At 42.0% G+C, this 23,209-nt stretch overlaps 1 protein-coding gene across 2 annotated transcripts in view; it reads left to right on the top strand.

Annotated features, from left to right (window-relative positions):
* The window catches only part of c15h8orf34 (chromosome 15 C8orf34 homolog), a 169,808-nt gene that overhangs the window by 63,880 nt on the left and 82,719 nt on the right, over window positions 1-23,209 (top strand). For both annotated transcript variants that reach the window (XM_036944104.2, XM_090199666.1), the window contains exons 4-6: window positions 6,601-6,720; window positions 9,745-9,773; window positions 11,101-11,264. In XM_036944104.2, the coding sequence (XP_036799999.1) occupies window positions 6,601-6,720; window positions 9,745-9,773; window positions 11,101-11,264 (313 nt within the window). The remainder of the gene's footprint in view (window positions 1-6,600; window positions 6,721-9,744; window positions 9,774-11,100; window positions 11,265-23,209) is intronic.

Consider the following 23,209-nt stretch of genomic DNA (forward strand, 5'->3'; position numbering starts at 1 on the left):
GATATTGCATATATTATTGTACTCTAGGTACAATGGTTATGGGCGAATCCCTCTATGCATTTCAAGAAACAAGAAAACAAACAACAAAAATAAATTGTGAAAATATTTTGTGCCTATTGCTCACTTTCAGCAATGAAATATGTTACACTGCAGAAAAGCCAGAAAATATTTTTTTCTCTCCATAGGAAAACAAGTCGTTTTTTTTGGTAAGATTATTACTTTTTTGTTAATACAGAACATACAGATCCACACAAACATCAACCAGGCCCACCTGTTCTCACCCCTATCTCCAGGACCCGCACTACTCTGTCAAATGTCCTCAAATTGCACCATTTTGTTCCTCTCCGTCGCCAATGCTCTTTCAATATTTAGATAATGAAGCATATGATTTTTCTATTGTCTTAACGATGGAGAATTGTTTGATTTCCAGTTAAGTATATGTTTTTTCTTAAAGATAATTGATGAGTAGAGTATCGTCCATCTCACTGTACCATTATATGCCACGTCTTGAAACATGCAGACAGACGGTTTAAAAGTACATTTACATTGTAATACTTCTGACAGTGTAACGGATTTCCTCCTTTTCGTCTGAAGAGGTGTAGCAAGGATCGGACCAATACGCAGCGTGGTAAGTGTCCATGTTTTAATAGAAAAGACTGGACGCTGGACAGGCGGGAGCACCTGTAGGGAGAGACAGCCTGGTGCGGGGGGCTGCCACCGGAGGGCTGGTACGTGGAGGTGGCACTGGATAGACCGGACCGTGCAGGCGTACTGGAGCTCTTGAGCACCGAGCCTGCCCAACCTTACCCGGTCGAATGTTCCCCGTAGTCCGACTAGTGCGGCGAGGTGGAATAGGCCGCACTGGGCTGTGCTGGCGAACTGGGGACACCATGCGTAAGGCTGGTGCCATGTACGCCGGCCCAAGGAGATGCACTGGAGACCAGATACATAGAGCTGGCTTCATGGTACCTGGCTCGATGCCCACTCTAGCCCGGCCGATACGAGGAGCTGGAATGTACCGCACCGGGCTATGCACCCGCACCGGGGACACCGTGCGCTCCACAGCATAACACGGTGCCTGCCCGGTCCCTCTCGCTCTCCGGTAAGCACAGAAAGTAGGCGCAGGTTTCCGACCTGGCTTCGCCACACTCCCTGTGTGCCCCCCCCCCCCCCAAATACATTTTTGGGGCTGACTATCGGGCTTCCAACCGCGACGCCGTGCTGCCTCCTCATACCAGCGCCTCTCTGCCTTCAGCTCTGCTTCGGGGCGGCGATATTCCCCTGGCTGTGCCCAGGGTCCTCTCCCGTCTAGAATTTCCTCCCAAGTCCACGAGTCTTGTGTTCGATGCTGCTGCCCGTTACCACGCTGCTTGGTCCTCTGTTGGTGGGTGATTCTGTAACGGATTTCCTCCTCTTCATCTGAAGAGGTGTAGCAAGGATCGGACCAATACGCAGCGTGGTAAGTGTCCATGTTTTAATAGAAAAGACTGAACATGACACAAATACAAAACAGTCCCGTGTGGCACAATCACCCACAAAATACCCAAAGAATATGGCTGCCTAAATATGGTTCCCAATCAGAGACAACGATAAACACCTGCCTCTAATTGAGAACCAATCTAGGCAACCATAGACCTACAAAACACCTAGATGGAAACAACCCCATAAATCTACAAAAAACCCTAGACAGTACAAACAACCTAGATGAGACAAAAACACACATATCACCCATGTCACACCCCGACCTAACCAAAATAGTAAAGAAAACAAAGAACACTAAGGTCAGGGCGTGACAGACAGCCAACTCTCTAACTCCACACATGGACTTTATGACATTCCCAGAAGGCATGGATTATTGAATCATTATTAGTTTTACTCTGAAGACATGACTCTGTCGCTGTGCTGTTGAATTTGTGAATTTTGTCTCTTGTATAATCAATTATATACATTAGTTTATGCTGGATTAAGTGTACATTTTCATTAACTGTAATTGTATTAGGTATGTTCCAACATTCCCTCCATTTTGTGCCAATATCAGTTCGTTCTAGGTCTTGGTTTCAATAGTTTATATTTTTCTAAGAGATTGTCAGTTTGATATGCTCTCTGCAATATTTTGTATATCTTACATATCATATGAATACCATTTTCTGACTAATAGGATATCCAAAATAATTAAAATAGAAATGTTGTGATCTGAAACGTTTAAGTTGTATGTATACTGAACAAAAATAAAAATGCAACATGCAACAATTTCAAAGATTTTTTTTAGAGTTACAGTTCATATAAGGAAAATAAATGTGCTTTTTGTGCGTATGGAACATTTCTGTGATTATTTTATTTCAGCTCATGAAACTTGGGACCAACACTTTACATGTTGCATTCATTTTTTTGTTCAGTGTATTTGGAAATATCTACATTGATCAGTCCAAAATCGATTTTTAATTCTGTCATGGAATGAAATTAATTTTGTATTATCAAGCCATTTATGGTTTCTATGCCTTTAGGTTTCCAATGTGGACCATTTTGGGTGGCGAGTTGATAAAACTCCAAGTCTTGGAGGTGAAAGCAACCCCCAGACTTAGGGAGATGTACAACTTTCCTTTTTATTCTATGAGTTTTATTTGCCCATTTAAAGTCTGTTATGACTGAGGATACTTTTTTAAAGAATGTCTTAGGTGGGGTAATTGGTGTTACCGAGAATAAATATAAAAACTTTTGGAGCCATGCCATTCTGAAGAGGTTTCTTCTGTGTGTAAGATTTATGGGGACATTATTGTTTAGCAAGGGGGCCTTGAGTTTTCAATATTGGTTGGATATATCAGTAGATTGGCAAATAAGTTTAGTTTATATTCACGTTTACCAATGCTGATACCTCTTACATTTGGGTCCTGTCTAATTCTTTCAGCAAGCAGTTCAAGTGCCAGTGCAAACAGGAGGGGGGAGAGGGGACATCCCTGTCTTTTGCACCTTTCTAAAGCAATTTCATCAGATAATGTATTATTTCTGTATATTTTAGCTTCAGGATATTTATATAATATTTTTTGTTGTGTGTGTTTCTTATGTGTTTTGTTAGGGGCGGCAGGGTAGCCTAGTGGTTAGAGCGTTGGACTAGTAACCGGAAGGTTGCAAGTTCAACCCATCGAGCTGACAAGGTACAAATCTGTCGTTCTGCCCCTGAACAGGCAGTTAACCCACTGTTTCTAGGCCGTCATTGAAAATAAGAATTTGTTCTTAACTGACTTGCCTGGTAAAATAAAGGTAAAAAAAAAAAGGGAGAGTTTACTGCAGGGTAACCGTGCACTTCCAAACAGGCTAGAAAGCAGGACCAACACCACAATGTCATATTTTAGAGTAATATTTAATAGCTTTATCTCCCAAGAATAATAAAGGCTTCAACATACGGTTTACATACATGCCTATTATTATTCAACCTACTGTTAACATACAGTACATGTGTAATATTTCATTCCTTGTTGTTTCTAGTCTTTCTCTGCTACTGTTACAGTTGACCTTTACAATGGAAAGAAGAAGAAGATAAAAATAGAGAGAGGAAGGAAGGAAGGAAAGGGAGGAGAGGAAAGAACAGCAAAGACTAAACATGCCTCTGCTAACTTGTACAGTATGTGAGTTAAGACACCGTTTGAATCATGCAGGCAATGAATTTACACTAAATAACAACAGATAAAATCCTCTTATTCTTCCTCAAAACAAACTGTCAAAAAGGTAGATTACGTACCTGTGTACTCTCCAGGTTTATACATGTAACATGGACATCCCCCCTACTGTAGAACACTTCCAGTAATCCAGTGTATTTCAGTCATGAAACATACATGAAACATGCATAACACATGGTATCTCTGTATCTTTGTAGAACACGTCTAGTACTGTACTTTACACAGATGGCTGATGCAATTCAAAGTAGTCATCCATACAGTAGTGATGTTCAGAGATACAACACAGTACAGTGATGTATGCAGGAGCAGCACTCACTTCTCAGGAACATAGAAGGGCAGAATCAATCAAAGTAGTTTTAGATTACTGCTTCAGATGACTTTCTAGAACATTTAGTAGTGTCCCTGCTTTCACCCACCCATTTCCTGCTGTATTTCAGATCATTTCAAAGGTATGTATTTTTCATAAGGACCTAATGTCCTGATGAAATATAGATCTCTCTCCATTATCTTTCATGTAATCCAAAACTCTGTGTGTGCGTGCATGTGTGTGTGGGGGTTATTACTACAGATGTCGAATATTAACTTGGTCACTCTTTTGTCGCTGAGCATTTTCCTGCTGCATCAGGAAATTCAAATGAGCCTCATGAGTCCCTGAAAAAGAACAGTTCTATTTCTCTCCATGAGGAGGCAGTCGAGTCATTGGGATCATGGCCTGCTATCCAAATAATGTTCTCTCTTGCTCGCTTAAACATTAGGCCTAGGTCCTATTACTGCAACATTCAAATGTACAATAATGTATCTGAAAAGCAGCCAGACACGTTAACAACTGTTGTTTTACATGGCTTAATAACAACATAGATATTGGTCTCTACTAGCCTACGACATACAAGTGTCAAGTGTATGGTAAGGTCAGAATTAAGTTCAATCGGGGTCTCCACTATGCTGTTTGTCTCTCGGTTCCTGAAGCTTTTCCAATGTCAAACACTATTTCTCAACTGCCAGTCTGGCATTGAAGAGACAGAGCTGTGCTCTTCTCTGCACCGGAATATAATGGGTTGAGAAACACCTTTACAGGCTCTTGCCATTTAGCAGATGCCTTTTTTTCTGTCCAAATATTAGTATTGGTGGCCCAGCAGGAATCAAACCCATAATTTTTGAACAGACTAAGGGCGATTAATCTAAGCATTCTGTACAAGAATTTCATTGTTTACCACTGCAAATCTACTATGACAATTTACCTGCCACATTGTATTAATGGAAACTAATGTTGGTGTAGCATATTGTTGTTATTTTATTTGTTTCCTATTTATGTTATCTGGTATGGTCATTTCTCATCAAGATATCCTTGCACTGTCTACATTTGAAATGTGTAAATAAATCAAATCAATCGGGGGGATTGAGTTATTTGTGGAACCTCATGTCGTAGCCTAGTGGTGGCGTGGGTCAGAATTGAACCCACGCCGACACGTTATGCTTATATGTGCGCTGCCACGCTGAATGTAGCAGCCCTAACCGTTAGACCACTCCAGGCCACGATTGAACTCAATTTTGACCTTAGCATACACTTCTCACTTGTATGTTGTAGGCTAGTAGAGAACTATATCTATGTTGTTATTAAGCTATGTAAAACGATGGTTGTTGACGTGTCAGGCTGCTTTTCAGATACATTTTTGTACATTTGAATGTTGCAGTAAAAGGACCTAGTTTAAGCGTATAAGCGAGAAAGAGAGAGAATTATTTGGATAGCAAGCCCTGATCCCAATGACTCGACTGCCCCGCAAGGAGAGAAAGAGAACTGTTCATTCAGCAAAGCACTACATGTATGTCCATTATTATCCCTAAACGGGGTATTAGTGCAGTAGGCCACTTCTATATGGATGGTTTATTCAGAGATGTACTTTACACTGAGTGTACAAAACATTAGGAACACCATCCTAATATTAAGTTGCACCCTCTTTTGCCCTCAGAACAGCCTACATTCATTGGTGCATGGACTCTACAAGCTGTCGAATGCGTTCCACAGGGATGCTGGCCCGTGTTGGCTCCAGTGCTTCCCACAGTTCCCAAGTTGGCTGGATGTCCTTTGGGTGGTGGGCCATTCTTGATACACACAGGAAACTGTTGAGCGTGAAATGCCCAGCATCGCTGCAGTTCTTGACACAAACCTGTGCTCCTGGCACCTACTACCATACCCCGTTCAAAGGCAAATATTTTGTCTTGCCCATTCACCCTCTGAATGGCATACGTACACAATCCGTGTCTCAATTGTCGCAAGGCTTAAAAATCTTTCTTTAACCTGTCTCCTCCCCTTCATCTACACTGATTGAAGTGGATTTAACAAGTGACATCAATAAGTGATTATAGCTTTCACCTGGTCAGTTTATGTCATGGAAAAGGCAGGTGTTCTGAATGTTGTGTACACTCAGTATAGGAACATAATGACGCACATAAGATGTGGGTTAAGTTAAAGACTACATGTATATTCCCCTATCCCTATAGGAGAATATCTCTCCCCCTCTCCCTCCATATTTCATGTATATATCTCTCACTCCTCATTCATGAATTAAACCTCTAGGTAATGTTTAGAGGGAGCGAGAGATGGAGAGGGAGATAGAGGGACCTAGGGCTAAGGCAGGGGACACTGGAAGACGTTGGTGAGATGATAATGAAATCTGGGTCATTTCCTCTTTTTGTTTGTCCCATTTTCATCTGCTAATCATGCTGTAATGTCCTCCAGGCCTTGAGGGAGACCAATGGTCTTGGAGGGGATACATCGACTTTCCTCCAAGCTTTTCCATACAGAAAAATCTCTTGATATCTAAGCTTTATTGACGTATGTGAAAGTTAATGACTTTCTCAAGTTCTGGTTTGTTTCAGTGTTGAAGAACATTTCAATGAAATTGCTCTGTGTGTTTGTGTGTTTCAGTGCCGCGGTCCATAGAGCACCCATCGTGGGAGTGGAGGGAGAGCAAAGACTTTGATGAGCTCAACCACATCCTGCAGGAGAGCAAGAAGCTGGGCAAGGCTCTGGAGAACCTGTCACGCAGTGAGTACAGTAACTAAACCCTAATGCTGTACCCTAAACCCTGAAGCCAAGGCTCTGGAGAACCTGTCACGCAATGAGTCTAGTAACTAAACCTTAATACTGTACCTTAAACCCTAATACTGTACCCTAAACCCTGAAGCCAAGGCTCTAGAGAACCTGTCAAGCAGTGAGTCTAGTAACTAAACCCTAATACTGTACCCTAAACCCAAGGCTCTGGAGAACCTGTCCAGCAGTGCATCTAGTAACCAAACCCTAATACTGTACCCTAAACCCTTTTAAGCCAAGGCTCTGGAGAACCTGTCACACAGTGCATCTAGTAACCAAACCCTAATACTGTACCCTAAACCCTAATACTGTACCCTGAACTCTAATACTGTACCCTAAACCCTAATACTGTACCCTAAACCCTTAAGCCAATGCTCTCGAGATACCTGTCACACAGTGAGTCTAGTAACTAAACCCTAATACTGTACCCTAAACCCTAAAGCCAAGGCTTTAGAGAACCTGTCACACAGTGAGTCTAGTAACTAAACCATAATACTGTACCCTAAACCCTAATACTGTAACCTAAACCCTAAAGCCAAGGCTCTAGAGAACCTGTCACACAGTGAGTCTAGTAACTAAACCCTAATACTGTACCCTAAACCCCAAAGCCAAGGCTCTAGAGAACCTGTCATACAGTGAGTCTAGTAACTAAACCCTAATACTGTACCCTAAACCCCAAAGCCAAGGCGCTAGAGAACTTGTAATGCCCAATGCAGGAGATGAGAAGCAGGTACAGGCAGTGAACCATTTAATTTAGACGGACATGCAACGGAACAGGAACAACATCTGGACATAAACACGACATGACAAACAATGCTACTACAGGCAACAACACAGAGGAGCAGACATATATGCAGGGGCAATCAACACAGTGAGGGAGTCCAGGTGAGTCCAATGAGCATAGCTGTGCGTAGTGATGGTAACAGGTGCGCGTGACGACGGGTAGCCTGGCACTTGGGAGGGGGAGCGGAAGCAGGCGGGACAGAACCTGTCACGCAGTGAGTCTAGTAACTAAACCCTAATACTGTAACCTAAATACTAATACTGTACCCTAAACCCTAGTACTGTACCCTAAAGCCTAAAGCCAAGGCTCTAGAGCAAGTATTCCCAAACTGGGGTACGAGCAATGCCGTCGGGGTACATCAAATAAAAATGTGATTCACAGAAGAAAGAATAATAATAATAATAATAATAATAATTCTTCACATTTTCAAACAGATTTATATTTTCCCAAGGGGCTATACATTTTGGTGATGTTTTTTTCTCGCCTGAGTATCCTCGTTTCACTGCCAAAAATACAACAAAACCATCTAGTGTTCAACGAAATAACAACACAATGTCAAATACAGGAAGCCTAGTAAAATAATTAACATCCAATCACATTAACCTCTAGCGGGAATTCCACTAGTATGTACTGTAGCCAAACATAGCTGCTGCTCATGATGTTGCAAAAGTCATGACAGTTATACATAGTGGAAAGGTAACGCGCGTGCAAGCAGTTGCTCCCGACGCCACTTGGGTACACTGCAGCATCCACCAAGAGGCTCTTGCTGCCAAGAGAATGCCTGACAGCTTGAAAGACGCTTAGGACACTGCAGTGAAAATGTTTAACTTTGTTAAAGCAAGGCCCCGGAACTCTCGTGTATTATTTGCACTATGCAATGATATGAGCATCGACCATGTAACGCTTTTACAACATACAGAAGAAGTTCTCTGGTTATCAAGAAGCAAAGTATTGGCAGGTTTTTTTTAAATTGAGAGACAAGCTTAACGTTTTCTTTACTGACAATAATTTTCACTTGTCTGACTGCTTGCATGATGACGAGTTTCTCACACGACTGGCCTATCTGGGTGATGTTTTTTCTCGCCTGAATGATCTGAATCTAGGACTTCAGGGACTCTCTGTAGTCGCAACTATATTCAATGTGCGGGACAAAATTGAGGCTATGATTAAGAAGTTGGAGCTCTTCTCTGTCTTCATTAACAAGGACAACACACAGGTCATTCCATCATTTTTTTTGTGCAAATGAACTCAAGCTTACGGACAATGTCAAATGTGATATTGCGAAGCACCTGAGTGAATTGGGTGTGCAATTACGCAGGTACTTTCCGGAAACAGATGACACAAACAATTGGGTTCGTTATCCCTTTCATGCCCTGCCTCCAGTCCATTTACCGATATCTGAACAAGAGAACCTCATCGAAATTGCAACAAGCGGTTCTGTGAAAATTTAATCAGAAGCCACTGACAGATTCCTGGATTGGGCTGCGCTCAGAGTATCCTGCCTTGTCAAATCGCGCTGTTAAGACACTGATGCCCCTTTGCAACCACGTACCTATGTGAGAGTGGATTCTCGGCCCTCACTAGCATGAAAACTAAATACAGGCACAAACTGTGTGTTGAAAAAGATTTAAGACTGAGACTCTTATGTGCATCCTTTCAAGCACACCCTTCTCATTAACCTGTGGTGAGTTATTCACAATGTCAATGAACAAATAAGATTTTATATGTAAGATGGTTAAATAAAGAGCAAAATGATTGATTATTATTATATTATTATTTGTGCCCTGGCCCTATAAGACCTCTTTGTCACTTCCCAAGAGCTGGGCTGTGACAACTCACACTCGTTCTTGTGTTTAATAAACATATCGTATTTTGTGTGTGTGTGGCAGGCCTACAATGATGGCAAAAAACAACATTTGAGAGTGCACTGACCCTGGTGCTAAATCTTAGACAGACAGTATGCAACTGGAGGTTGAATGTGTGAAGGGGTACGAGACTATAAAAAGTTTGGGAACCACTGCTCTAGAGAACCTGTCACGAGGTATTGCCTTTATCTTATAGTAAACCCTTAACCACTTTTGACTAGAGGTAATACTTATAGTAACGTTTTACTATAATCACTTTGTATATATTTTGGAAATAGAGACTGCAGGTAAAGCAGAGCCCCCTCTGAATCACTGTTCTCTTCTTTAAAGGTATCGCTGCTTCTGATGAACTTGATCAGGTGACTATGAACTACTTTGTCATGACTTTCCTCTGATATTGAAACTGTTACATCGTCACCTTCTACTGCCGCCACCCTGTCAGTTGCAATCCGATTCCATCTCTTGTCAATTTGGGCTCAGTTAACAGCACGACACACAGCTCTGAGAATAGTGGGGTGTGTGTGTGTGTGTGTGTGTGTGTGTGTGTGTGTGTGTGTGTGTGTGTGTGTGTGTGTGTGCGCGTGCATGTGTGTGAGAATAATGACAAACCACAATCTCATGGGAATGACATCCATCTGCAGAAACTTCAATAAACATGTCCTCTTCCTGTATTTTCCTGGGTGCTAGTGTGTAGACAAAGCTTTGTTTGACCTGGATTCTACACGGTGATGAGAGCACTGACTTTCCAGTGTACAGTATTTCCCAGTATTGCACACAGTCTTAATTGCAAATTGATTGTCAGGAGGCCCCTCAAACAAAAGGTTTTAGTAACCTTTATTACTAAAGCTTATGAGGGTGTCCACCTTAATATTTCAACTTTCATGGGCGTCCATCTGATTTCTCATGGCACTGCCAAGCCCCCATAATTCGAACCCTGAAGATAGCAGCAGCATTTGATATATTCTTGTCCTCAAGAAGAGACGTTCCCTATAGAGGTAATATCATACGGTATTACAGTACAGTACGTCTGCTTGGCTCCAAGCCCAGATAATCTCCTTCTAGACAAGACAAAGACAGACACAATATTAAGATATATTTACCCTCCTATCATGTAATTAAGTATTGAATTCCATTCCACTTCGAACACGGTGTAGACACCTAAATGAGTGATACTGTGTGAGTGGCTGTGAGCACTGTCAAGTTAGGGTTGCTGTCAGGGATGAATTGGTAAAAAAAAAAATGGTGGTCAAACACTGATTGCCTGTCGCGTTGAAAACAGTAATGCTCCCTACACTTTCAATGCATTTTTCCTTAAAAGCTTGCACAAAATAAAAAAGCTGAATAAGCAGAGTTTGTGTGCGTTTACCCTCCACTACACCACTGGTTGATAATAATAAGACACAGACAGACAGACAGACAGACAGACAGACAGACAGACAGACAGACAGACAGCATTTATTTATTTATTTACCTGGCACACAAATGTATCACTGACAAAATCTACTTTCTGTTTTGAACTGAATGGCCATATGACAGTCCCTTTCTCTACCTTTTCTCCCTATCTCCCTCCACCTCCCTCCCTTCCATCACCTCGCCTCTCTTTCCCCTCTCTCCCCTCTCTCTCTCTCTCTCTCTCTCTTTCTCTCTCTCTCTCACCCTCCCCCACCCCTCTCCCCCTTGCACTAGAACCTTGGGGGGTATAACTCAGTGCTGCGGCCTAGGGTTGTGGGGGAGTGGGTGGGCAGGCAGGAAGAGGATCCAGACCCCCTGGCAGCAGAGATGCTCCAGCCCCCAGTCCCAAGGAACAAGACTGAGGTGTGGGGGAGGGCCAATAACAGCCCTGCCTTGAGGTAAAAGAGAGAGAGTGTGTGTGTGTGTGTGTGGGGGGGGGGGGGGGGGCTCGTGTGTGTATGTGTTTAAATGTGTAAATGTATTTGTGTGTGCTTGTGTGTGTGTGTCAAAGTGACGCCTTAAAGGCATGTTTGGACACACACACATTTGTTCTGGAGTCAAGCCGAAGTCGATGATTGGTCAACGGTTGGGATTCTTCAAAAAAGTCTTTGTTGTCATTCCATGATGACTCGTTTTCATGCACATTTTTACATTGAGAAATACTGCACCAAACATTTTAGTTACAGTTGAAGTCGGAAGTTTACAAACACTTAGGTTGGAGTCATGACTGTGCCTTGTAAAATTCCAGAAAATTATGTCATGGCTTTAGAATCTTCTGATAGGCTAATTGACATCATTTGAGTCAATTGGAGGTGTACCTCTGGATGTATTTCAAGGCCTACCTTCAAACTCAGTGCCTCTTTGCTTGACATCATGGGAAAATCAAAAGAAATCAGCCAAGACCTCTGAAAAGGAATTGTTGACCTCCACAAGTCTGGTTCATCCTTTGGAGAAATTTCCAAACGCCTGAAGGTACTACGCTCATCTGTACAAACAATAGTACGAAAATATAAACACCATGGGACCACACAACCGTCATACCGCTCAGATATGAATATACTTTGGTGTGAAATGTGCAAATCAATTCCTGAACAACAGCAAAGGACCTTGTGAAGATGCTGGAGGAAACAGGTACAAAGGTATCGATATCCACAGTAAAACGAGTCCTATATCGACATAACCTGAAAGTCCGCTCAGCAAGGAAGAAGCCACTGCTCCAAAACCGCCATAAAAAGCCAGACTATTGTTTGCAAAAAGCACATGGGGACAAAGATCGTACTTTTTGGAGAAATTTTCTCTGGTCTGATGAAACAAAAATAGAACTGTCTGGCCATAATGACCATCGTTATGTTTGGAGGAAAAAGGGGGAGGCTTGCAAGCCAAAGAACGCCATCCCATCCGTGAAGCATGGGGGTGGCAGCATCATGTTGTGAGGGTGCTTTGCTGCAGGAGGGCCTGGTGCACTTCACAAAATAGATGGCATCATGAGGATGGAAAATTATGTGGATATATTGAAGCAACATCTCAAGACATCAGTCAGGAAGGTAAAGCTTGGTCGCAAATGGGTCTTCCAAATGGACAATGACCCCAAGCATACTTCCAAAATTGTGGCAAAATGTCTTAAGGAAAACAAAGTCAAGGTATTGGAGTAGGCCTCCTTGCTCACAAAGCCCTGACCTCAATCCTATAGAAAATTTGTGGGCAGAACTGAAAAAGCATGTGTGAGCAAGGAGGCCTACAAACCTGACTCAGTTACACAAGCTTATTGTGGGAAGCTTGTGGAAGGCTACCCAAAACGTTTGATCCAAGTTGAACAATTTTTTAGGCAATGCTACAAAATACTAATTGAGTGTATGTAAACTTCTGACCCACTGGGAATGTGATGAAGGAAATGAAAGCTGAAATAAATAATTCTCTCTATTATTATTTTGACATTTCACATTCTTAAAATAAAGTGGTGATCCTAACTGACCTAATTACAGGGAATTTTTACTAGGATTAAATGTCAGGAATTGTGAAAAACTGAGTAAACTTCCGACTTCAACTGTATATGTAAAATTGCGCGACTAAGATCTCCTCTGCAAAATGTAAAAATGAATGAATTACAGTTTTCTTGAGTTATCTGATTATTTAGAGGAACTGTATACTTGCTACAGCGTCTCAAAATGGACAATGATTACTATCGCCTTTTTTCTCACTTTTCAAACAAAGGTATTTTATTTTAAGGGAGTATGCTAGCACACTCGTTCAGTTCATTCGGTTTGTCTAGCCGTGTTCGGCCATACTGAAGCATGCTGAGGCCGAACTCAGCTAGGTGAACCGAATGATTTTGCTAGCATACTCCCTTAAATTACCTTCTCTTGACAAAAATAAACCCTCACTGAAGTACAAAAAAACTTTACAAAATGTCATAATAATATATGCACAAACTATTCCGAACTTTTTAGGCTGGGAAGCATGAGGACGCCTTAATTACCCCTCTCAATCTTAGCCAACCAGAGGCCATTCCAATTAAGCTTTCTCCAGCTGCAACAGAGAGGGCGACTTTGTGCATTTGTCCCCAATGGCACCCTTTCCCTATAGCCTATAGGTTGTTCTACAAAAGTGGTGTAAATTGTGTGGTGAATAAATAAGCATCTTATTTTTCCCAAACTTTCAGCACACGTCTTCAGATCAACATATCTACGACATTTTGTAATGGCATTTTTGAGATACTGTATTTACCTGAAATCCTTACCACCCCAATATATTTGTCACTAGTGAAACATAGTGAAAAAGTTGCATTAAATGAACAACTTTGCACAGTAATGATTCATATGCTATTACAGATTCATTTTTCAAATTGTATTTGCGTACAACATTTACAAAATAGTAAAAACAGGATTTAAAAAAAAAAATCTGATTTTCAAAACCTTTCAATAGAATTTAGATAATTGTTCTCTGTAAAATGTTCAATGTTGATTGCTTGAATCTGAAATGTATTGATGGATTTAATTACTGATGCATCTAGTTCATTAGGTGGCTAATGAATTAGTTGTCACTTTTTCTATCTTTATTGTGGCAAAAATAACAGGCATTTCTGTAGTGACATCATTGTTTCGGTTGTGACGCGGCATATACTGTACTTTCTTAACTTAATTGCTTACTAAATTGATACCATATCTAATGGGGCACATGTGATTGATATATCACTAACACAATCAATAAAAGGTAAGTCTTTCTGTCTGTCTGTCTTTCTGCCTTTTCACTGCTGCTGACCTGTGTTGTCTTTGACCTCTCAGATAAATATTTTATTAATTTGACCTTTCCCTCTTCCTTTCCTTTAGCATTTCTTTCCCTTTTCTTTCTCCAGATATTCTTGATATCGCACAGGGTCTGTTTTTATCCCCTCTCTGTACTGTCTGGCTGTCTGCTGTACTTTTCTTCGTGTTGACACCAGATGTCCCTATCCTTCAATAACACGACAAATAATCTAAAATACAAATAATGACCTGTGTGTTTAATAAATGTAAAGAAGTACAGTGGACTAACAATCAAGTGTCAATCATAGAGACAGATAGAGGACCCTAGAAGGATATGTCTCGTTTTAGTGTAGACTTTGCCAATGAGGCTTTCCACCATTTTTAAGTAGTCAACTGGGTGGGGGTTCCTATGGGTTGGGTTGGATCAGCCAAGGATCAGAGAGCATTGTCTTCTTCTTCAAATTAGGTTGCCTATTATTTGTAAATGGCTTTAAGATATATCACTGCCATCTAGTGTAAAGTACAGTACAGTACAGTAGAGTATAGTTTAGTACAGCACAGTACATTACATTAGGGCACAGTACAGTAGAGTACAGCACAGTACAGTAGGGTACAGTACAGTGCAGTAGAGTAGGGTACAGTACAGTACAGAACATTATAGATGTTTTTGTTTGGGCCAAATAGACGTCAATGTTTGGGCTCTTGGAGGGTTGCGTCTCAATACTCAAACCCTCTTTCCTAAAATGTGCACTTGTCCACTTGACCCACATGATGGTCAGCTGTAAATCATTTGGTAGAGCATGGCACATTTAACTTTAAACAGGAGATAGCCTCAGTGCTGCAGCCCGTGCTGTCACATATGCCATAATGACACAGATACGAAGATGAGACCTCTATCTATTGCCATGGTGTCAATTGTTTTGGTTGTGACCATTTCGGTTTGGACAGTTTTAGCCCCACAACCACACGCTTGACATATTTCTTTAAATATTAAATTATACTAAAATTAAAATACACAACGATTTAGTCATTCTCTCCCAAATATTTGTAGACAGACTACTCACCATGTAGCCATGCTGGAAAGGAGTGCAATCCAATCAGCTGGTGATATTTGTAGGGTGTGGCTTAAGGCACATTCATTCTACAGCCTTTTAATCTGTGTTATAGCCTGTTCCTATATCCGTTTGTGCCATTGCCAACTCCATTGCCAACTCCATTGCTGTCCTTCTTAAGATTAACGCTGAGATTGCCATGAGGCCAGGCTGTTGACATGACAATACGTGACATGGAGTTGGCATGATAGCGCTGGCACTCAGGCTACTGAAGTAAGTCTTTGTAGGGAGATATCTGACATGGGCTTTGGTGTAATTCACTGTTATGAAAAAGTAATCTAATTTAAACAAAGTGTATGTTTTTGTAAAATTATGCAGGTGTGTAATAAAATAAATAGTCTCTCTCCAAGGCCCGCTTCCGGATGCTGCTGTGGTTATATGAATTGTGGGACTGTGAGGCGGTGGTGTGTGTGTGTGTGTGTGTGTGTGTGTGTGTGTGTGTGTGTGCGTGTGTGTGTGTGTGTGTGTGGCGAGCGCACTTGGCGACTGTCTGGGATGTAGCTAATTAGGGAGGATCAGATATTAAATCATAAATCATACTCATGCTCGAGCTGACACACACACACACACACACACACACACTGGTTTTTGTAATCTCATTAGGTTATTCCATTGATGGATTAGTCAGAGAAATCACATTGTTAGGGTTCTCAGCAGAGGGATAGGGGTATGCATGTGTGCAGTGTACATCTCCATGTATGTGTGTGTCTCTCCTATCCCCAAAACCCATTCCCTTGTAGCATCCTCTAAGAGTTCCTCCAATGAAGTCTGAGAAGTGTTTGGCTCAGCTGACATAATTTATTTCTGCTTAATTGTGTTTTCTGGGTATTGGCTCCTGATGCTGCCTCTTGCTTGCCAGTCTTCTGCTGCTGCTGCTGTGCATTAGAGGACTGAGAGCCACTGAGATGTGCTAAAAGATACCGTGGCTTGCATAATGGCGCTGCCTGCTGCTCTGCCTCATCTGAGGCCCAGCTCTAAAACGCTGTCTGTGTCTGAAATGGCCAAGAGTAGTGCACCATATAGGGAATCGAGTGATAGGATGATAGTGCACTTTTGGTCTATAGTAGTTCACTATTTGTGGGTTGCACGTTTCATCACAATATTGTTTGTACTTTTGAGGACTGGTGCACGAATGTTCTACTGACTTAATGATTTCTCAATTGACCTTTCGATAAACCCCGCCCCATCATTTTGGGCAACCATTTGCAGCGCTCCAATGGACAGCAACTGTCATTGAGTCCGACACCTCAGACTTAGGAACATAATGATTGTGTTCCTAGCCTCGGACCATCTCACGTTTTGAAATACATGAAAGCCAGTGAGGGCAGTGGGATAAATTTGGAGTTTTCTTTAAAAAAAATTGAAGTAATTGAACAGTGCACCAGGGGTTCTTGCTACTGTGATTCCTGAAATGCATAATCTGTTAATGTATTTTTAGAATCCAAAATTATACTTTTGTTACATTATTTGCTAGCTCAGCTGGTTAGCTATTTAACTTGTTTTCTCAATATATATATATATATATATTTTTTAATGGCCCATCCACCACCACCCCCACTTCGGAGGACAAAAATAACTTTGTTTGTACAGCTTTTTCAACCTCTCCTGAACCTGTGACCAGAAACTGTCACACCAGCCTTCACTTTGGCTCCCCCTCCTGTCCAGGTCAGGCGTTCGACGTTGCCGGCCTTCTAACTGCTGCCGAACATACTGCTGGCAAACGCCCTTCACTCATCAACTCCTGACTTGTCTCGTCCTCATTACACACACCTGGTTCCAATCCCCACTCTATCACTGTATAATTACTCCCTCTGCCATTTGTCTTTGTCGGTCATTGCAAATTATATTTGTTTTCCTGAGAAGAATCTCTCCTACTATTTCCTGAGTACTTTATATTTTGCACTTTGGGCTTGCCCTGTGCCTTTTTGTTTATCAAGATATATTTTGAGCACAACACCATTTGGGTTTTTGTCCCGCTTTGATCTATGGTGCTTAAATAGATTCAGTAGTTCCAAAGCTGCTACTGCCTCTTGCCTACTCCTCTCAACACCAGTGACAGAAACAAGCTACAAAGATAACTTATTATGATATTTCCCCTAATGAATAATGTACAGTATGTATATATACTTTTTTAATCAATTAGTATATTTGAGTTTAACCATATTATTTGTAGTAATATGTTTTCTGTCTTTTCTGGAGGATGGAAGTGGAATTTCAACCAGCTTTGTATGGCTTGTTTTGGAAAGGGGATATTTTGAACAAGGTTCTGTTTTCAATTAAAAAGTGAGAGGTTGTAATATGGATAACGGGGAAAAACACAAGGTGTGAGACATTCTTATTAATCTATTTGAAAACAAGTTCTGGTTTAAGTATAACTCTTGTATGACTGACGCTTTTAGTGAGAGGTCTAATGCTTTAATATTTTATCATTTAACAATTTTATTAATGCAACCCCAATCTGCTGTCAACATCAGGATATGATTTGAGAGCACTAGTTAGCTCCAAAAGAGGTTATAGCATGACTGCATGCTGATTCAGAGCCATTCAGTGGCTAGCCACACTACAAACATCATTTATCCAGGTTTCCTTGAAGCAATTATAATGACAGTCCACCACAACATACCTGAGAGTTTCCTGATTAGCAAGGGGTAGTCTGTGCTTAATTTAATTGTGTTTTAAAAACACAGTTTGAGATGATTAAGAGGGGATTTCGCCAGTGGTTTGAAGAAGGTGGAATTGGGCTTCCCGGGAAAATATTGTCAGAGGTTACATCAGTAACCAGTGCATCAGTGTCTCTCATCGACGGGACAGCAGTGGAGAAGTTGGAAAGTTTTAAGTTTCTTGGTGTACGTATCACTGACAAACTGAAATGGTCCACCCACACAGACAGTGTGGTGAAGAAAGCACAACAGTGCCTCTTCAACCTCAGGCGGCTGAAGAAATGTGGTTTGTCATCTAAAACCCTCACAAACTTTTACAGATGCACAATTGAGAGCATCCTGTCGGGCTGTATCACTGCCTGGTACGGCAACTGCACCGCCCACAACTGCAGGACTCTCCAGAGGGTGGTGTGGTCTGTACAACGCATCACTGGGGGCGAACTATCTGCCCTCCAGGACACCACCTACAGCTCCCAATGTCACAGGAAGGACAAAAAGATCATCAAGGACAACAACCACCCGAGCCACTGCCTGTTCACCCTGCTATCATCCAGAAGGCGAGGTCAGTACAGGTGCATCAAAGCTGGGACCAAGAGACTGAAAAACAGCTTCTATCTCAAAGGCCATCAGACTATTAAACAGCCATCATTAGCACAGAGGCTGCTGCCTACATACAGACTTGAAATCATTGGCCACTTTAATTAATGGAACACTAGTCACTTTAATAATGTTTACATATCTTGCATTACTCATCTCATATGTATATACTGTATTATATACTATTTACTGTATCTTAGTCTATGCCGCTCTGACGTTGCTCATTCATATATTTATGTCTTCTTAATTCCATTCCTTTACTTCAGATTTGTATGTATTGTTGTGAAATTGTTAGATATTACTTGTTAGATATTGCTGCACTGTCGGAACTAGAAGCACAAGCATTTTGCTACACTCGCAAAAACATCTGCTGAACACTTGTATGTGGCCAATAGAGTTGTATTTGATTTGATAATCAAGGGGGTGCAGGGCTTGTTTAAAGTACATTATAGTGACCTGGAAACATAATTTAGATGAAACAGTCATTATCCCCTGTTCAGAATGACTGGGCATCACTTGACTTTAGGGTACCACTATGGCGGAGAGTGGCCTGAGAACGTTCATAACAATGGCATGATGTGCCTGAGTGATTGAAGTGCAGAACATGAATATAGGGAAACGGGTGCCATTTGGAACGTTTCGTCCCCTGACATAATGATGGGGCTGCCCAATTCACTGCCTGATCTAAAACCCAGCTGTACTGAACAACTCTACAGTAGTCTCTCCTGATGCCTGCCTGTCCACATTTAGAGGAAGAGGTTAATTAGAGCCCCGCCCTCTGATATTTTTCATACAATAATACCCCAGCTTGGTCTTAATCTTCTTATATCTCTCCAGTCCTTTGCCCGCTTTCCTCCCCATCTATTTTCCTTACCTTGTCATCATTCTCTGGACTTTCTCTTTTCTTCTATTCTCCTTCCATCCCTCCTTCACGGTTAGAGTTTGAGGAGAGCTGACAGTTACCTGTGGGTATGTACAGTATCTGCAGTAGGTGAGGGTGAAATGGAGGGGTGGAGGAATGGAAGATTGGAGTGGTGGGCTTCTGGGAAATCAGGCAGAGCCAGGTGAATTCTGGGAGAGGCTTTTTGGGACAGATAGTATGGAAGACAGAGTGCAGTGTGGGACATCTCAATCCCACTTCTCTCGCTTTTCATTCTCTCCCTTCACCCCCCCCTCTCTCTCATTGTCACTCTTCTCTCTTTTCTCCTCTCTCCCTCTCCAGCCCTCTCTCTCCCCTCTCTCTTTCAGTCTCCCCTTTCTCTCTCTCTCTCTTTATCTCCCTACCTCTCCTCCCCTCTCTCTCCCCTCTCTTACTCTCGCCCCCCTCTCTCCCCTCTCTCGTTCCCTCTCTCACCTCTTTTACTTAATTCCTCCCTCCTCCTGTATTCACACTACAGTCTCGTCTCCCCTCCCCTCCCCACTCCTACTCTTCTTTTAATCTTTTATCTTCTAATTACCCTATTTTAACTGTATTGTTCTTATATCAGTATTCCCATGACAAACCCCAACTTTATATTACTTTAACAGCAGGTAATGTAGTCCTTTCCTTTCTCCAGTATGAGTCATACTCTGTGTTTGTCCTAAGTGGCACCCTATTGCCTATACAGTGCTCTACTTTTGACCAGAGAAGTAGTTTACTATATAGAGAATAGGGTGCCATTTTGGACACATTCTCTATCATGTCCCTGGTAGTCAAGGTCTTGTGATCTACTCTCTGTGATTCTGAAGGTAGGAGCTATCTTGTTCCCCTCAGGGAAGTTGAGCAGAGGCGTAGTCCCTCTCCAGGGCTCACACACTCAAGGTTTGGTAAAAACAGAGGGGGGGGGGGGGTGAGAGTGCTACACAGAATATCAGTTTGATTCAGATTTTGATTCTAAGTTGATTCTAGCTACGTCTCTTATTTGATGTTGTGTTGATTGGTGTTTGCGTCGTTGTTGTCATTTATAATAGAACACATTACCTGAGCCTGGTCCCTGTAGAGGTAGATGGCTGAGACTAAAGCGAGGGAGAGAAAGGAGGGGAAGAGAGACAAAGATCCCCCTAAAGAATTAAATGAAATAGAGAGGAGGAGATTCCCCATTGAAAATACTTGAAAAATCTGAACAACAAAAGCAAATCAACATTTCTCACAAATAGAACTTACAATGCCCCTGCTTCATCTGAAGTCTCAAAGCAGAACCTTATACTTAGTACTGTGTCCGAAATGGCACCCTGTTCCGTATTAACTTCCCTGTTTTTGACCAGGGCTCCTGTTGTGAAAAGTAGTGCACTATTTCGGGAATAAGGTACCGTTTGGGACACAGGCCGGCGCTAGAATTGCAAATAAAAGTTACACAAACAAAATACTCTGAAAAGAACCACCAGTCTCACTTGGCCTAATCCATATGATACGGCACATTAGCATAGTAATACTCTTCCTGCTCAGGATATGAAGATGTTTAATCTCTCCCCCTCTCGCTCTTTCTCTATGTATCTCTCTCTTTTTCTCTCTCTCCCCCTCTCTCTCTGGCTCTTTCTCTCTCCATTCCTCTCAAGTACTGACCTCCCTCTCTCCCCCCTGGAATCTGTAAGTCCTAGTCATTCTGATGAGATATTCATCCAATTAAGGCTCTCCAGTCCTAATCCCTAACACACACCCTCCATCCCAGACAGGATATGGAAATGAATTATTATGTCAAATATGGAGCCGGTGCAAAACACGCACGCAAACAGACACACACACACACACACACACGCTCCATAGTACATTTCTTTATCTGTGGATATTAAATTGGAGGCATTATTGGGTCGTTGATTCCTCTTCCACACAGTTTGTGCCCTAGCTGGAGATAAAGCCATTCCACCTCAGCAGCAGGGTGAAGTTATGCATATGTTTGTGTTTATTCTAGGAGTCTGTCTCTGCTCTGCATAGTCAATTGTTTTCAGTGAATTGTACTTTAGTTTTTTCTTTTCTCTGGCTCTCAACTTTCTGGTGCGTTGTATCTTTGTGGTGCGTTGTATCTTTGTGGTGCGTTGTATCTTTGTGGTGCGTTGTATCTCTGGTGCGTTGTATCTTTGTGGTGCGTTGTATCTTTGTGGTGCGTTGTATCTTTGTGGTGCGTTGTATCTCTGGTGCGTTGTATCTTTGTGGTGCGTTGTATCTTTGTGGTGCGTTGTATCTCTGTGGTGCGTTGTATCTCTGTGGTGCGTTGTATCTCTGTGGTGCGTTGTATCTCTGTGGTGCGTTGTATCTCTGTGGTGCGTTGTAGGATGCATTCTAGGAATTGTTCCTCCATTGTAATTTAACATCCTGGTCTTTGAAAAGACCCAGATTAGATTCTAGAGAAGGGTTTCTTCCTGGACCTGCAAAGTCCATCATGGATCATTAAAAGCAGCAAGACCTGCTCCATAACTCAGCTTCTATAGCTACAACAGAGCGCACAGCCATTGTCTGCCCATCAAATAGCACCCAGTATCCTATATAGTACACTACTTTTGATCAGGGCGCATGGTGGACTGTAATAGTTAAAAGGTGCTATTTGGGACACAGTCCTTTGTCTGGATCGTTTGAATGGACTGGGCCACATTCATTCAAACGTGATATGAGAAACAACAAGGTGTTCGGACAGGTTTCTATTGTCAGACCATGTATCCTTTCTTTGCCTTATAATCATATCCTCTTTGTCTGGATCGTTTGAATGGACTGGGCCACATTCATTCAAACCTGATATGAGAAACAACAAGGTGTTCGGACAGGTTTCTATTGTCAGACCATGTATCCTTTCTTTGCTTTATAATCATATCCTCTTTGTCTGGATCCATTGTAGGGACTTTGGTCACTTTTCAATCAAAGTAGCTATGGGGAACTTGTTGATATGTCGGTTATCTCTTTTGAAAATTCGATATTCTTTGAACATGCATCCTCTATGTGCTTTGTAAAGACTTGTGATTACCAGAGCTGTGGTGTTTTGACCAGTTCCCTGCCTCAGTACATCATATGTCATAGCTCTAAAACCCATCTGTTCCTCTAACTGCCTCGGTGTCTGCTGTAGCCAATATGTTTGGCATGACAATGACAAAGGAGCTGTCTTGGACAGAGACACGCTGACGCTGATAGATCAGAGGCAGGCTGACTGCACCCTAGCTGCTATTAGCACTGCTGATGCTACACTGCAGCATTGCTCCCTTTTGTATTGGGTTGCGCAAAAAAAAGTCAGTGGGAAGCCAAAGTTAAATCTAATTATATTTCAACTTACTGTGCCCGTGGGCAGAACGGTTGGTCATTAAAACAGGGTGAATATCTAACAGGCCGTACTATTCAACAGACTTTCCAAACGTGGGTCTGTTGTAGAGTGATTCCCGCCGGCACAGTAAGATGACATTTCATTTCACCTCTGGCTTTCACTTCTGGCTTCCCACGGACTGTTTTTCAGCAACCCAACACAAAAGGGAGCAACACTGCAGTGTAACATCCCCATTGCTACTGGCAGCTAACTGCACCAATGCTGACTATATCTCTCACACAGGGGTGCAGTGAATACTGAATACACTATCCTTATTCTATCTTCTATATTCTCATTCTCTCATTCTCTTTCTCCTCTCTGTCTCTTCTCTCTCTCTCTCTCTTTATCTACTCCCTCTCCCACGCCCTCTCTGCAACCTCCCCTCCGTGATCTGTTGCTCTTTTTTTACTTTCTCTCTTGCTCTCTCTCAACCTCTCTCCTCTTTTACTCTTTCTCATTCACTCTTATTC

This window comes from Oncorhynchus mykiss, chromosome 15 (genome assembly GCF_057628025.1).
Source record: "Oncorhynchus mykiss isolate SJ-2025 chromosome 15, ASM5762802v1, whole genome shotgun sequence".
Lineage (NCBI taxonomy): Eukaryota > Metazoa > Chordata > Actinopteri > Salmoniformes > Salmonidae > Oncorhynchus > Oncorhynchus mykiss.